We start from the raw sequence: 18288 nt of genomic DNA, 5'->3' as shown, positions 1-18288 counted from the left end.
ACATGTAGTTAGTTACATAAATATAAAACAATATATTGTTTGAAATTATTTTCTCTTATTGTGATATTGCTCAACCTTTTTCATAATCAACCCCTAAGGATTCTTTTTTGTTTTTTTTTTAATTTTTTAGAATTTTTCCTAATAGCTCCACTATTAAAAATTTAAATTGTACACAGATCTTTATTTTCAGTAATAAGAGTAACCCAAATGTCTATAAAAATGAATAGATAAACAAATTACAGTATATCCATATAGTAGAACATTGCTAAGCAATAAAAAAGAATGAACTGTTGACATGCATAATATGGACCTCAATTATATGAAGTTTAGTAAAATAAGATAGACTAAAAGGAGTATATGCTACATGATTTAAATTACATGAAATGCTAGAAAAGACAAATATAATCTAGGTTGACAGAAATTCAGTGGGTATGACTAGGATAATGGGTATGACTAGAAGGTGCCAGGAACATTGAGGGATGACAGAAGTGTTCTGTATTTTGATTGTGACCATCATTATATGGCTACATGAATTTAATTAAACTGTGAAATTAAAACTGGAGCATTTTAATATGTAAGAATTATTTATCAAAAATAAATTTGATTTTTAAAAACCAAGAGGAACTCCCACCCCCACCCCCCGCTTTTGGTACCAGGGATGGAACCCAGGGGTGCTTAACCACTGAGGAACATCCCAAGCCCTTTTTGTTTTGTTTTGAGACAGGGTCTCATTAAGTTGGTTAGGGCTTTGCTAAGCTGCTGAGGCTGACTTCAAATTTGCAGTCTTCCTGTCTCAGCCACCTGAGATGCTGGGATCACAGGCATGCACCACTGCACCCAGCAAAAGTCCCCTTTTATTAACTATAATTTTGAAGTTAATTTAGGTCTATATTATAGATTTTGTAAAATCTTCATATCAAACATATTTAAGACATTAAGTCAAATCTTTAAGACTCGGGATTCCTTTGGTGTGTGTAGGGTTTCCCAGAATTCCCTTCTGTATGTTTGAAATTCCATGCTGTATAGACAGAGTCCTAGTTCTGCAACATCCTTTGCTCTTACCAGACAAAACATGCCTTTTCAAGTGTATGGAATATTAATTGCATTATTATGAAATTAAATGAGTAGCACACCTTTTGTTTAGCATTATTTATGAAGCGAAATTATATAATTAAAAGAATCATTAATAAAATTAGTTAATCATATATTTGTAGAGTCACTGAAATAGACAAATATACTAGATACTGTGAGAAAACTAACATGTGTTGGGCTGCCTCTAATTTCAGAGCACTCACAGTCAAACGTGGATGATAAGTATTATATTTATGTTATAACTGTTGTATTTTGCCAAATATTGGTAAGCACCAAGCTTCTTCCACATATTGTCTCATGTTCATATAAGTCCTGGCAGTGGCTTCATGCATGATACACACCACAGCGCACATTTTAAGTGCATAGACACTGTAGCAACTCCCTGTTTGGACAATTCATTCTTGGATTACTAGATCTTCAGATTTTAATAAGTCCTATAACACTTTTTGTGACTAAATTTTCTTCACCAATAAAACTGTATATAATTGCAAATGTTATATATAACATTATACAGTTTAGTCTGACTTAATCCTCACAATCAGTAATCCATGCTGTTGGTACAGTGTGTGACATACAGTAAGCACTGAATAATGATACCTGCTATAGTTATTCTCATTTTACAAATTAGAAATTTAAATCTCAGGTGTGTTACTTAAAATGCATAATGCTAATCAGATAAAACATTGTCAGTGAAAGATAAAATTTCAAGTCATTCTACCTCTAAAGCCCATCTTTTCCCCCCAATATCTCATAGCATTTTTGGTATTAACAGCAAAACTTTCAAATCTCCATAGTATCACCAAAATGTATCATGAATTTCATAGTAGTAGAGATTATCTCTAATATAGCAGTTAGATATCAATATTCATATGGAGATTCTCACAGGTAATTCTCTTTCCAATTCTTTCCTCATGTTTTTCTTTGAATAGAATTCCATGTATTTCCATGGCCCCTTCTACACAGACTCTCCTTTTAAGAGTGAGCCATGTATGATTAAGCAGTAATACCCTGAATTTTTCTACTTGATAGAAGTAGTTACATTCATTTGTTCATTAGATATTTATGATGAGCCTTCCATCCTTCTAAAATCGTACTAGGAACTGTGGGTGTTGAAAAATGAGTCATGCAATTGATTAGCTAACAGAACTCATGTACCAGAGTACAAACACACAAATATTTCTAGCATAATCAGTGTATAAAACCCTAGGCTGTGTTTCATTCAGTCATTCAACACACAATGTTTGTGAGCCTGCTGGAGGATAATGGTGTGCAAGACTGTAGAAAAGGAAAATAGAAAGGTAAGATGGCCACTCAGGAATCCCACACACAACTCAGCCATATAAACATACAACTGAAATGAGTGAGGTAAAGGAAGCATGCTGGATTTGCTACCATAGTAAAATGAGAGAGAGAAGATGTACCTGAGTATAAAGACGTCTTCACAATCACATGTGCCACTCTAAGGGCATGCCTTTCCTTCAAGTCTTGTGAGAACTGCTAAAAAATACATGTCAGAGTGTGGAATCGGCACTTTACTATTTGAAAAAGGACAACTTGCTAGCAGTGTGATATATGGACTAGAGGGAACTAAACAGGAATTAGGAAAATTAGTGAGGACACTTTTAAAATAATACTACAAGAGAGAAGTAAAAAAGCCATGGGCCTAGCCAGTTGGATTGAGGATGAAAAGACATTTCAAATGTAAGAGAGCCCGTGACTTAGGAGCTACATATGGGGAGTACTCAAAGGGCATAAGCTGAAGATGAAGCCATATAGGTGACCATCAAAATAACAGGGAACACAACTCACCAGTAGCAGTAGGAAAAAACAGTTTGAAAAAAAAAGAATTAAGTTGTTACATGCATAGTTTGAGTGCTTGCAGTATCTGTAAGAAATCTGAATGGTAGAGGGGAATAGGGGAAGTAAGAAAAGAGGAACAGCAGCAGAGGAGGCTATGAGGAAATCAATATTCAAGAAATAGAAGCAGTGTTCTATGCAGGAGACTGAGAAAGAGTGATAGGAGACGGAGAAAGAGCAGACAGGATAAAGACTGGGAAAGAAGATCCTATGAAAGCCAATTGAGGCAAAAAAGCTAGACTATCCGTGAAGGAGGAAGTGGTGAGGGGGGTCAGATATTCAGAAAGTTCAAGAAGGACAAGGACCATCTCCATTAGTTGAAGGGCATGAAATGCAGATGATGTTTACTTATTAATAACCCGCCACACTAGGTTCAGAGAGGAAGAACGCATTTTGGGAAGGAGGCAAAGTAGAGAGGCAGAGATAAATTTCTATTTATTCCTATTACATAATTAACTGTATCCGAGGGAGAAAGTAAATATCCCCCAACAACACACAACTAAAAAAGTAGCAAAGCAGAGATTCAGACTAAGTTTTTTTTACATATAATCCATTTGGTGGGGAGATTTGGTCATTACTGCATTTTTAACTTCTTTAAATTAAAAAAAAAAAATGAACATATAGGAAAATACAAAGAGACAAAAAAAAAAAGGATCGTTACATCCCAAATTGAAATTTAAGAAGTATTTCATCATATTTATGTGCTTTATATGTATAATATGAATTGTAGTGCATTCTATGTATGTAATAAATTAGAATAAAACTTTTTAAAAGAGAAATATTTCCTCATATTTATTTAACATATAACCCAAACCCCAAGTCATCATTCATCTATTCCCAGAAGTCACCCCTAAACTGAAATAATATTACACTCCTTCTTTCTTTTCTGTGTTTATGACAGAGGAGTGAATTATCCTAACACAAGAGATTATACAGTAGGGACTTGCATGTTCCAAATTATATGCTAAAATATCTCCATTGCTTTTCTTCTCTTGACATTATGTTTTTGAGATGTAATCATATTGCTATTTGTAGATCTAGTTTGTTCATTTGGTGGCTATTAATATTCCATTAACTAAATAAGTATTTATTTATTTATTTATTTATTTATTTTTGCTATGAGAATATACTGTACAGAAGTCTGTCTGCTGCACATTAAACGAGTGCAGTCAAAGGAGAGAGGGAACAATAGACAGATAGACAGTCTTATCACATAGGAATGGGAGACAAGTGCCTTGAAACTAATGGTGGTAAATTTATTGATGGGTTCATTTGTTAGCATGGACAATGTCACTAAAAACTAAGAAAATAATACATTCTAAGAACAATTAACAGGACAGCATAATATAATTGAGTTTTAATTTGCAAAATCAATAGGGTGTTAAATTTTAAAAGGCTAAGACTATGCTTCTGAAGCTTTGAGCACCAGCCTGGGAAATTTAACTTTTTTGCAGAGGATTTGGTAGCTTAAGAAGTTTTGCGGGTGGAGGAGAGACAAGTTTCAGCACAGCTACAGTGTCTTGGATTATTTTTAACAATCCAACTTACTGATATAAAAACAGAAGATATGTTATTTCAACTTGATAATGAATTAGGTCTGTCTCTAGGGAAGAGTCATATTGGTGAGAAAGAGAAAAGAGAGGGGTGAAGAAAGATGAGGAAAATGGGTAAATCTGTCCTGAAGGTTAATTTGTGGTTTTGTTTACTGATTTTCATTTTCTTATAACAATGTGCACACTATTTACTAAAATTTTAAGTAAAAAATATTTGCTTATAAGAAGTTATACTGACTGAGATTTAAGGAAATCATTGTTCTTATAAGGTGCATCTCTCTTCCCAGAACTAGAGTGGATTTATAGCCAACCTTAGGTTTGGAACTGAGTGTTCAGTGTCTGTCAATCTGTAAAGGGTTCTCATTCCAAATGCTTAGAAGCTTGAATATCTATAAGTTTTCTTTTGCCCATTTCAATTTTCCATTCTTTCAATTTGAAGATGATACAGTGTTGTTTTTCTTAAAATAGAAATGAACAGAATAGCTTGATAACATTAATTCACTGAGGCATATCAGAACACAAATGTAGAAAGAACAGAGCTGCCATAACTAAATCAGGAGATGGGCCCACTCCTGTTGATCAGAAAAGATTTCACTTCCAGCACTTTGTAATGTGCATTTAATTCTGGTCCTAAAATATCTTCATTGCAAATTTAAAATCCTTAAGTTCATGTGCAGTTATTTTTGAAATCTTACTTGGTGTCTGTTCATCTTCTTTTCCACAAAGCTCTTTTTGTAAATATTGTCTCACACTTATCAATTCTCTGATATAAATAGATTTACCAGTGGAACTTATGCAAGAGATTTTAGACCCTGAAGCATTATATTGTTTTGTAATTGCAATGCCGTGTGCCTACCTTTGGCTTGTCTGGTTTCTACCTTCAAAAGATGATCATTAAGATCTCAACAGTCCTATGGCTTGCTGATAGACTGGAGAAAGGACAACAAAGTTCTAGGAAACTGGGAGCAGTGAGTCTATAATGGTGTGCACCGTCTATAATGGTGTGCGCTGTACTTTCCACTCAATTTTTCCATAAATCTGAAACTGCTCAAAAAATAATGTCTACTAAAACATTTAGAAAATGACTGCTGGAATTGGTCTAATAATATATTCACCATTTTTATTGACATCTTGCATTAGTTTAGTATGTTTTGTACTGTTGATGAGCCAGTACTGATGTGGTCACATTAAAGTTTCTTATTTTGTTATGCATTCTATAAATTTTGGACAAATGTCTAATAATGTATATCCACCCTCAAGGTATCATAAAGAATCATTTCACTATTGTAAAAATCCTGCATTCACCTCTTCATTTCTCCTCTGCCCATATTCCTGACACCAACCAGTTATTTAAATGTCAGGTCAACACTCTGATGCCCTCTAATGTTTTTTGTTGTCATTTCAGGTTTGTTTTCCTCTTCATGAGGTGTGGCTTTGATGTAGTAAAGACAACTCTGCTGGTCTAAAACCGTTAGCTTGAATTAAAATGCAGAAACAAAAACTAACAAGCTGATAATACAGTAATTACTAGATTTATTTGTTTAAACCAAATAACACTTCTCTTAACCTTATATATCTAAGCAAATTTTTAAAAAGCAGAAAAAATATAGACTTTGATATTTGTCCTGCTCTTCTTGTTCTCCCATGCCCCAGTTTTGGTGGCCATCCAGTTAAAAACTCAGGCAGTTCTGTACTTGACAAATTGATGACCCCATAGTGACTCATGTTTTGTATCCAAGTTTCAGACAGTGGGTGAGCTTCTCAGTGGCAGCTTGCTGCTTAAAAACAGTCATTTAGAAACATACAAAAAGGAAAATATTAGATATGTCAATCAACTTTTTAAAACTAGTGTAACTTTTTCATTAGACATTTTAGTATAAAGTCTAGTGAAATTGCTAAAAACAGAATTTTCATAATTAGTCTTAACCCCCATCTCTTCCTTTTAATCCAAACAAGCCCAGCTCTATCATAGACTAATGACATTTTTTCTGTTCATAGACTAATGATACACAGCTAACAGTAGCATAAACATATAAGCACAAGCTCCTTAAAATTAATAAAATTAAATGCAAGTCAAGAAAAGTATATGCATTTTATTTTGGTAAATTTCTGTTAAAATTGTACCTTTTTATTTTTAACTATTTATACAGAACTAAAAGATTAATGTATTTCTGATTTCTATGCCTAGTACCGTAAAGGTTTTTGTTGTTGTTCTTTGGTTTGGTTTGGTGCTAGGGATTGAACCCAGGACTTCAAGCATCTGAAGCACATGCTCTACCACTGAGCTACTAAACCTAAAGCCCCTAATTAAAGGCAGCTTTTGCTTAACTACTTTCTATTCACTGATAATGAATATTGCAAAAATATAAGCAAATCAGTATGTGTTTAAAAGCCATGCATAACAAATTCAAAATGCACAGAATAATTCAAAGACATTTTGAACAAAGCTGTTGTTCCCTATATGTGTTTTCTTGATGAAATACAGAGCATCTTTAATATCCTATTAGATTGATGTGAGGATGCTTTGAAGGAGGGTGTCAGAGCTCAAGAGTAGTAGCTGCTTTCAAACATGGTTTCATTAATGTTAATGGATTACCTCCCACATTTCATAAGCTTTAGGGTAGTATAGCTACTTGAGGATCATAACTGGATTATAGTGACACAGTAAAATTTTAATCTGTTGGGTTCTTATGAAAATACATTATTAAAAGAACCACAATAGAAAGTACTTGATTAATAATACAGTTCATATCCAGAGAAATCATTTTCTTATTGAAGTCATTATGTGTTACAGGTTAAATTCATATTAAATTTATGTTACCATTCATTTTGATGATCTAATGATGTATGTTAAGGAGCAATTTAGTAACATAGATCAATAAGTACTTTAACATAAATCAACTTGCAGTTAATATTTTAAATTAGAAATATTAAAAAGATCTTGCCACATCCTGTTAATGCTATTACATAATGTAATGCTTTGTCAAATAAGCCAACACAGAAAGACCAATATTACATGATATTGTTTATATATGAATTTAAAAGAGTAGACCTTATTTCCTTTAGAGAAAAAAATAATTAAAGAGTGGTTCCCAGGGTTCAGGGAATGGGGAAAATAAGGAGATATTAATCAGTAGGTACAAACTTGCAATTAGCTATAAGACAAATAAGCTCTAGAGGCCAGTTATCACCCACATGATAATGACAGGTAATAATAATGTATTGATAATAAAATTTGCTAAAGGAGTAGATCTCATCATTCTCATCCCCCAAAATAAAAAGCCAAATATATAAGGTGATAGGTATATATTAATGACCTCATTTGTGGTCATCATTTCACATTGTATATACATATCAAACCATCACTTCAGTACATACAGTTTGTCAATTGTGCTTCAACAAAGTTGGAAAAAACATATTCATTTAAAAGGAACTATATTGCAAAGATTATAGTTGTTTCAAAAAGAGTAACATTCCATCTCAGTGTTAATCAGTGCCAATCAAAAGGTGGTAGTGTGTTTTTGTTCCTTAGATGTGGATTTGGGGAGCCAGAGAATCTCCAAGTATCTAAAAACCCCAGTGACGAAAGTAGAGAATATGAAAGTCATAAAAATATCATGCAAGAAATAGTCTACTGCAAGGTTCAAAGGATAAACACTAGCAATTATTATCCAACGTTTATAAAATGATCTAACAAAAGAGAGATAAATGGCAAAATAAGATTGACTTTATTATTGAATGCATTGTTCTCCATGTTGAGAAATACATATACCCTTAAATTCTTGTCCTCTGATTTTAATCAGCAAAATCAGTAGCTACCAAACCAAAGTTGAATAAAGTTTTGAGATAATTACTGAGATAAGTCTTCTAATAGTAACTTATCCTTCATAAAAATCACAATCATGTTTCAGAGGGAAGAAATACAAAAGTTTATTTGTTAACATGATTTTCAGCATAGATCTACTTTGCAAATAGTTGTGCAACCCTTTGCTTTGCAAACAAAAATGCATCTTTGAGTCAGTATACTTTTATAAATATGATGTACAAAGCAACTTATTTATAAAAAATGTTGATATGTATAAACATATTAATAATTTCTTCTGAATAGAAATTTCAATAGCATGAGAATTCTTTGGAGATTAAAGCACACAAGCGATAAGCACATTGTGCTAAACCTTCTACCCACCGTGAAAACATTTCCTTTCATTTTGAAAAAGCAATATTTTAGAAATTTTGACTCCTTTTTTTAACACGAGAAGCATAAATGCTAAGAAATTGCTACTCTTAAAGCAGAGAGCTTCATTTAGAAATTATGAAAATGTATTCTACATAAATACATGTTTCTTTAATTCAATAGAATTCAGCAGGGTTTCCAATTTCAACATTAAAATGTATTAATATTGATGAGCAAGAGTTTCCCATTTTTGGAAAAGCCACTAGAGTCATACTTTTCTAGAAATTCAAATTAAGTTTTAAGACTATTAGTGACTAAAATATTTATTTCCCTTTGAGCAAACTATAATTAGGTGGTAATGTAAAGTTTGTGTTGCCAAAAACGTTTGAGTCATAATTGAAAGTGTTGCTCTGAGGTCTGTATTTCTATTCAACATGAACATGCAAAGGCAAAAGAGCTAGTATAACCCCATGAAATCATTATCTAATACCATAAAACTAGACATCTTGCTGGTTAGTATAACACTTCTAGAATTAGATTCCTATATTTGTTTCTACACACAAAGTTCTTGCTTTTGAATTTATGCTATTGAAGATGTTGAAATTCGGTATTTGTTCCTGTGTAAGAGACAGGAAATTGTTTTATTTTCAATATTATTTAGGAAAAAATTATGCATATTTAAACTCAGGGAATATTAATGAATATTCCTGAAGTAGAGGATCTCATTATTCACTAGTATCACATAGGCTAGCAACTGAGATGATTCTCGTCACTTTTTTGTCATTTGAATAGCTTAGATCTGTGTTTTCTCAATTTTCAAAACTACAACTAAAAAATAAGTGGATCTGATCTTGTGCCAAATACACATGCACAACATGTGGAAGGCAGGGAGGGTGTGTATGTAGTGTTTACAATGCATATTTGTGTGTGTGTGTTTATGTATAATTGAAAAAAACTTCAGAGAAGTCTTTACCACATAAAGTCTAGTAGCTTGTGTTTTATTATATGTTATTCTATTACAATAAAAATGTATTTCCCAACTCATGTAATTGATTTCATGATCCACTAAATGGGTTACAGCCAACAACTGAAAAACACTGCCTTAGGCAATGGCAATAAAATTAAGCATTGGCAAAATGAATAATGTCTTGCCACTGCCACCACCATAATATTGTGCCCACCCAAAGCAAGTGCAGCAGTGTGTTATCTAAGCCATGTAGAGGTCAACACGGAGGCAATATGGCCAAAATTGTTTTACCACCATCTATAGGAGAATGATAGGACCTTTTTTGCCACCAGAATTCATTGAATTACTGTTATAAAACTAATTGTAAGTTGCTTCATATTTGATGGAAGGATGATAAAGAATATACATATTAAACTGTGGACATTGCATTTGGAAAGTGATAAGTATTTGTAAATTAATCTGAAACAATATATGTTCACGATTAACCCAGAAAAATAAAGGAAAAATCCTGTAATGAATAGACACTTGCCTTTGGGATTACCTGAAAATTCTATTTATTTATTTTTAGTTGTAGATGGACATAATACACAATCTCTTGCTTAAAATCAATAATCTGTTCCCAAAAACATGCATTGCAAGTACATTTATTAACATTTTAAATGGGAAAATTATAATAAATTGTAAGTTAACTCCAAACAGTGCTGATTTTCTATTAAGCAACAAAACAATGATTATCTATAGAAAAGTAACAAACTATCACAGTAGGATCTAAAATATTTAAACATTGTTTCCTAGTCATCCAGCAGTTATAACTGTTACTAAAACACAGTTGCTTTGTAGGTAGTTACTTATGCTGTTTGAATGCCATATGAGAAGCTATTTATGATGTAGTATGGCAAAGAACACAAAGCAATAAATTCAAGAAAACACCCTCTTATAGACTACCAAACCAAAGGAGACATGTCTCTTGACGAAAGTGAAGAAGGGAGTAGGCAGTGAGGATTAAAGCAGCAATTGCCATTTGCTGTAGGTGACCATGTGCAGGAAGGACAAAGGGACAGTTTTAGGCAAATAGAAATTGAGAGGAATGAATGGAGATTCTGTGTATCTTAGAGCTGCTGTAGAGACTGATGAACAATAAAACTTTGATAAACCGTCAGAGGTGGTGTTCAAACAGAAGGAAGACAAGGTTACACAAGGCAGATTGGCTTAGTAGTTCCGTCAAAAATTCCTTTGTATTGTGCTGTAAGAGATATCTATTTTTGAAAGGCGTATAATCACATGGAATCTGACTCTGTGCACATTTTCCTAGCAACATCCAAAGCATGTAGTGTGCTTGTTTACACTCGGTGCACTTTGTAAGAGGTCTACATGTGACCCTGTGTTCTGCCAACTTGCAGGGCAACTCAACATTCCCCCATGACATCATGTTGTTTATGACTTTGTATTGAGATGAAAGATTCAAGAGGATAAATAAATGTTTCCACTTGGTATCTACACCAACGTTCATGACAATGTAGTTAGAAGTTTGTATGTACTCTGAAATTAGAATATTAAAAGCCAAGAATCCTTCTAATGCATAAACATTAACTTGGGGAACATTCTGGAAATATACCTGCATTTTCTAGCTCCGCCTCCCTGAAAAGATCTAAAAGTAATGTCATCTGATGGCACTGGACACACCCAATCACAAAGGATAGCCTCTAAATGTTATTTTCCAAAGAAAAATAATAAGAGATCCCTGAAGGAATGGTTGATTACAGGGATGGGGGGAAAAATAAGTGAGATGAGCTTGTAATACCTGTTCATCCCAGAGAGCAGACCTGTGGAACTGAAGGGCTCATGTCATACAGGCACCTACCTGCAGAGGTCCCAATGAGCCAACAGTGGGACAGCTGGAACATCAAAGGAGTGACTGGTGTACTTGGTTGAAGCCCACATGTTCATAATTTTATTAAAACAAAGACGTAAGATAAGAGAGAAGGAAGTAAGAAAGGGAATTTTTACACCCGTGGAGATCTCTGCTTCACAAGTAAATCAGTAAGAAAGTATGAGTGTGGGTATTACATCCTGCAGCATTGAGATTGCCCCAAACTGGAAATAACTTAAATAGTTATCCTAAGAGATTAATTAAATAAAAACAGTGCAGCCTATTTATGGATTATTATGCAGCCACTAAAAGTAATGGAGAAGACTTTACGAAATGATATAAAGATGTCCATTTCATATTGTTTAGTGGGACAAAAGGGAGAATTCCGAATGATATAAAAGGTTTTATCATGCTTTTTCAGAAGCCAAAGTACTGTGTGATTATGCAAATAAATGTATCTGTCTTAAAAAGATAAAAGTTTGGAAGCATTTAAGACTACATAACTAACAATGAGCACCTTTGGTATTAGAATTTGACAGTAGATGTCATTAGGGGTAGTTTTTGAGAGGGAACATTCAAATTTCATTTTATATATTCTTATGTATTTTAAAGCTTTTTTAATAAGCATGTATTGATTAGCAATATGTATGTGAGAAAGATACAATAATCCTTTCAATGAGCTGGTTAGATTATTGCTTACCCTAACTTCTTTCTTCCAAAGGTGTCAAGCAACCAACAAGACTTGCCCCACAAATTATATATGGAATAATCACATCTGTAGATGCCTGGCTCAGCAAGATTTCATTTTTTCCTCAAATGCTGGAGATGGTAAGTAGAATCTTATTTTGGTGCATATATGGTTTATATTTTGATTAACACATTTTAGTATTAAAACCTCATGTACAATATTCAGATCATCATTCTTTGAAATAAGAGACTATGAAACAAGACACTTCTTACTTCATATTAGTATTATTTTTGGCTTCTTTGTAAAGGAACATGCTCATGTTTGTGCACATTTTTTTAATGAAAACCATAAAAAGGAAAATGTTTTTAAATACACTTGTTTCACATCACACCCAAAACCAAGTAAGGTACAGTGAAGATGTCCTGTGTTTGTCTAGACTCAGCAGATGGAATCCACGACATCTGTGGGCCCAACAAGGAGCTGGATGAAGAGACTTGTCAGTGTGTCTGCAAAGGGGGGCTTCAGCCGGCCAGCTGTGGACCCCATAAAGAACTAGACAGAGACTCCTGCCAGTGCGTCTGTAAAAACAAACTTTTCCCCAGCTCATGTGGGGCCAACAGAGAATTTGATGAAAACACATGCCAGTGTGTATGTAAAAGAACCTGCCCAAGAAATCAACCCCTAAATCCTGGAAAATGTGCCTGTGAATGTACAGAAAATCCCCAGAAATGCCTCTTAAAAGGAAAGAAGTTCCAACATCAGACGTGCAGGTAAGAGATCTTCATAAACAGCATGAATTCCTCTTAACTAGAAACATGTTCTCAACCAAGAGCACCTTTCCTAACCAAACTAGCACTTGTTTATAAGAATGAAGCCAATAAGGTCTGGAAGACAAATTATGATTTAAAAAAAAATGTTTAGATAGATTTTTTTAAGTTAATGTGTGCATTACAGGAAAAATAAAACACAAACAAAGAACAAAGTTATGTAGTCAAAAGCAGCTTAGTTGGACATATCCCTCCAGGTCCTGTGTAGACAGATACAACATCCCATTTTGTGTGATTGAGATCATAGTGTGTGTATGATGCTTTTCCACATGTCATGAATATTCACCAATTCAAAATCCCAAAGCTACATGACTATTTTTGATAACCAGGAATACACAACAGCAACTCAATCTGTTAAAAAAAAATGTAATTCTTTATTGGGGACAAAAGTTTCACTGAAGACAGAAATGGTAACAGGCCTCTAGGTAGACATATTGTCAGAGTTACAACTAAAAATAAAATAAAAATATTTTTTAACCAATGCTAAACTTTCATAGGACCAACTTTGCTCCCAAAAAAAGGAAGACCATTATGTTGGGGACCAAAAGCAGATCCAAGCTCAGAATACACTAAATCTTTGCCCCAGAGGATAAGGTAGTGTTGTTTAACATGAGTCGGAGGACTTGTGTAGTATTTTTTAAAAATGTATCTGGGCCATCCAGACCTGCCCCTGCCAGAAATTATGAAATCTTTAAGATGTAATTTAGAACAAACTGTTTTAGGTACAGTCAGTTTTGATGTAAATTATGTTGTGTGCATTTATGAGTATGTAATTACAACGTCCACTAATGTGTATAACTATAATGCACTAATAAAAAAGTCTTTTTAAAAAAGATATGTCACTTAAGTACCAAAAAGTAAGAAAGAAAAAGAAAACAACTTACACATAAGGGATATGATGGTACCATCTAGGATAGAATTTTATCCAGAAATGAAAATATTTACACTAAGTATTTAACAGAATTTGAGAAATGAATTAATATATTATTAATGGTTACTCAAGACTCATTTCTTAAGCCTTGGTTTTGTTTTCTTCTTCATCAAGAAATAAATGAGCTTACTGCACTCAATGTTAATCTATGAATTTATTCTTCTTTAGTCTCAGAGAACATGGTGAACTGCTGTTTAAATAAGGCTTGAGACTTTTGACATTTTCTCCCAAATTCCTTCATCCTTGCCACGTTAGTCCTGCCTTCTTGCTTCCATAATGTTGATATCTTCAACTCTATCTTCCTTTTCCCTCATTTGTGAAACTTCTGCAGTTCCTTCTGTTTTACCAGCATCTTACAGCCATGCTGAGCATACTTCAGCGCTTCTCAGAAGCTAAGCTTGTGGCCCTGGCTTTCACCACTTTTATCTCCCATTTATTCAGTCTGATTAACGCCCTCTGTGTTCAGGTTATGTTTAAGCCACCAGTAGCCTGTTAGTTGCCAGATCCAGTGGATAATTTTGTCTTTCTGTAGTCGGCCTTTCTGTTACCTCTTTCTTAAGCTCACCTCTTTGTCTGACATGCGGTTTGTGCTTTCCTGGTTGTCCACTACATTTTCAGACCATTTGTTTTTAATTGCTTTCACTGGATTCTTTTTTTTTCTATTCATTCTTTAAATATGGGTTGATAATGGCCTTTTCAACAGATAAAAGAGTTTTGTGCTCTCATTTTAATTTACATTTCTGAAGATCTGTCTACCCCAGCATTTTAGTTACAGCAATAAGAGGCTTCAATGAATCTATGTATCTCACTGATCATATTTTACCTTTTCTTATTGTTACAGAGTGCCTTATGGGGCTTTTATAAGGCACTTTAGACTATCTTAAGCAATAATTATGTTCCAATTTTACTTGCATATTTCTACTTTAATTACCAGAAAGAGATTTTGAAATTACACTACTATCCTAGAAGAATATAGATACTAAGACTTTTTTAACCTTATTAAACTATATTTTATATTGAATCCTTCCTAAGTGGTTCTAGTACATATTGAAAAAAAAAACCTACAGTTTTTATGTCTATAAAACGAGCAATCATATTTTCCTGCAGATTTCTTATATTAATTTTGTAGAAAAAATTTCTATCATCATATTTCTCTAAATAGGATGCATCCTTTCTGATGACTTTCTGTTTACTGCAGCTATTTCATATGCTCATTTTTCTTTCTAAGTCTACCGTTCCAGATTTTGTGGTAGCAAATGGAGCATATGCATTCCAAAAGTGTGGAGGGCAGAGCCTGTTTTCTTTCATCTATAGCTTTAATCATCAAAATTCACTAGTCATTGAGAATTGTATCACTTTGTAGTAAAAGAATATCAGTGATTTTATGATTATGAATTTGGGTTTTAGAAGTGTTTTAAAATGTTAACTAGATATGCTTTCTTTTCTACAACAAAAGAGATGCAATTCAGTATTAAGTGTCTACATATTCGTAGAGTGCCCTTTTGATTTCCACCTCAAGTTGTCTTGCATTTTTTTTCCTATGTACCCATTCCACGTATTAGGCACACTCTTATTCCAAAAAGTTCTTCAAAGACAGTGCAGTTTATTTGAGCAGCAGGGCTGCCAGCAGATTGACGGATTGGTAATTTGTTCTTTCACCACCACTAGAATTTGGAAATCTAGGCTGGAAAAAGAGGGACCCCCAACGGTCAGTATTTCCCCTCTTCCTCCTTTGCCTTGGGCTAATCTGTTTCACATGGAGCCCAGGTGGAGAAAGGAGAGTTAACCACCATCATGCAGCCAGCTGCCAAGTAGAAACATAAGAGTGAGGGTGGGCTGCTCACTGAGGACCTCAGTTCTGTCAAGATGGCTGGGTTTAATTGCCTGGAAGTCTGGGTCCCATACATGTCCCAGACTTTTGTGAATTCTGCTATGCTTATATGATCACAGTAAATCAGCAGACCTTAAATATTCACTTTCATAATTTCTGTCTTATGTTACTTTCATCCACAAAGCAGAAGGCACTTCAAAAGAACTAATGCTTACAATATCCCATCCTTCCATTTATTACCTCAGCAAGCAAGACATGCTTTTAAAGGCTTTTCCATTCCTCTAAAATTTTGTGATTATAAGCACAAACTTAAACATTTGTCAACCTATGAATGACTTTTTGGAAAAAAAAAATAGTAAGCTTTTTTTTTTTTCTTGTTTAAATTTAGAAAACTTAGTCAAAAAAAAAATTAGTACATTAGTAGCATAATGAACTCATTGCCTTGGTCTTTGATGAATGTTTTCCTTTTTGTTTTCCTAGTTGTTACAGAAGGCCATGCAACCGACTGAAGCACTGTGAGCAGGGACTGTCATTTAGTGAAGAAGTGTGTCGCTGTGTCCCTTCATATTGGAAAAGACCACATATGAACTAAGACTGTCCTGTTTTCCAGCTCATCATTTTTCTATCATGAAAAACTGTCTTCACGTTAGAACTGTCTATGAACAGAGAGACCCTATGGGGCCGGGGTGACAAAGACAGAAGTCTGTGTTCCTGAACCAAGTGGATAACTTCACGGAAATAGACTGGAACTCACCTGTAAAATGCCTCTTTCAAAGACTGGTTTTCTGCCAATGACCAAACACCTGAGGTTCTTCTCTTGTGATTTAAAAAAAACAAAAAAAGAAAGAAAAAAGAATGACTATATAATTTATTTCCACTAAAAATATTGTTTCTGCATTCATTTTTATAGCAATAACAATTGGTAAAGCTCACTGTGATCAATATTTTTATAACATGCAAAAATATGTTTAAAATAAAATGAAAATTGTATTATAAGTTGGTAAGTTCAGTTCATTACCATCATACATTCAAAGCACAAACTGATAGGAGAACATTGGTCTTCTGCTGCCCTTGTTCTTATCTATAACCAGATATCAAATTTTGATAGCTATGAAAAAATGTAAAAGAAAGTTTCAGAGGGACACTAATATGCTATTACAGTTTGTTTAAATTTATCTAAATATAATTAATAATTATAAACAGTTCAGCACATTAAACTTTTGAATTTATAGGACTAAATGAATCAACACAGAACATCTTATGAAATAAGTCTGCTTAGCTTATCCGTGTGATTGATAGTTATTTAGTGCAGTGGGAGCATTCAATCTGTTAGTTTGGTATAAAATCCTTCAGTACATCTTAAAATTACCTTAAAATCAAAAGGAATCTTTTCTTTTTAATATTTAATTTATTTTGACCAGCTAAAATATTTTTTTTGCAAACTGAAGTGCTCCTGGTGAACACATTTAAACTAAACTAGAAATAAAATTTAATACTCATATATATTAAAAAGGAAACATTTCAGCCACATAGCCTGCACGTTTTCATTTTTCCAAAAGGGCATCTCATTGAAGTACTTTTTGCTGTGGAGATAAATATTTTGCTTACAAAAATACATCCAAATAAGTAATATGTATGTTGACAGAGAATTAATTACATACTAGTGTGACATAGCTGCTGTATATAAAAAATTAGTCCTTAAAAAAGAAATTAATTTACTCAATTTATATAAAGAACTCTCTAGAAGGTAGCAAAATTAATATACAAAACATCATTAATTGGTGTGGATGACTAATCAGTGCAATACAAAGTATTAGTATCTTTGTGTTTAAAAAAAAAGTGTGTTGTTTTACCAAGATGTATAAATAGGAGGTCAATGCCTATAAATAATCCTGAGCAATTTCCATACTAACTTTTAAGACAGATTATATAAGTGGTATTTGCAGAATTCCAGTAACATACTCCATACAACATTCCATTCATGAAGTCAGACTTTTTCATGTGTTAGAAAACAAACAAAAAAAACAGTCTTCCAAAATTATCTAATTATACATTTATGAACTATTACAATTTTTTAGTAAAGATTACTCTGAATCTTCTAAAGTATTATAGATTCAATGTACTTACTAAGGTCTAGGTAGTTTTCAAACTTAAGATAGGAAAGGGGAGGGAAGGAGGAAGAATAAAGTTAACAAGAGTTCTTCAAATTTCTTCAAAAGAAAGAAAAACAAATTCAAGGGGAATTACAGAAGGAAAGTTGGGATCAATATAAATAACATTCTCTCTGATGGGATGAAACACAAAATGATTACCTTTAAAATTCAGCTACTCTTTAGTACAATTGTTTTTCACTCATTTCAGTAAAAAAAAAAATGAAAGAAAACAATCCTTTTAATCTTTACCATCAGTATGGCAAATCCTTTTTTAGATTCAATACATTTGAAATATAATTTGCCTGATTTAAAAAAAAAAGAAATTCTAAGTAAGCCTCCTGAGAC

General features: G+C 33.3%; 1 protein-coding gene across 1 annotated transcript in view; it reads left to right on the top strand.

Moving 5' to 3' along the window:
• The window catches only part of Vegfc (vascular endothelial growth factor C), a 113610-nt gene extending 96824 nt beyond the window's left edge, over nt 1–16786 (top strand). Inside the window, exons 5-7 of the mRNA XM_076852382.1 lie at nt 12235–12341; nt 12638–12971; nt 16271–16786. Of these exons, the coding sequence (XP_076708497.1) occupies nt 12235–12341; nt 12638–12971; nt 16271–16382 (553 nt within the window). The 3' untranslated portion in view covers nt 16383–16786. The remainder of the gene's footprint in view (nt 1–12234; nt 12342–12637; nt 12972–16270) is intronic.
• Nucleotides 16787–18288: the final 1502 nt, after the last annotated feature.

Source organism: Callospermophilus lateralis, chromosome 4 (assembly GCF_048772815.1).
Source record: "Callospermophilus lateralis isolate mCalLat2 chromosome 4, mCalLat2.hap1, whole genome shotgun sequence".
Taxonomy (NCBI): Eukaryota; Metazoa; Chordata; class Mammalia; order Rodentia; family Sciuridae; genus Callospermophilus; species Callospermophilus lateralis.
Note: the sequence above shows the minus strand (reverse complement) of the source record. Positions and strands in the feature narration are given on the sequence as shown.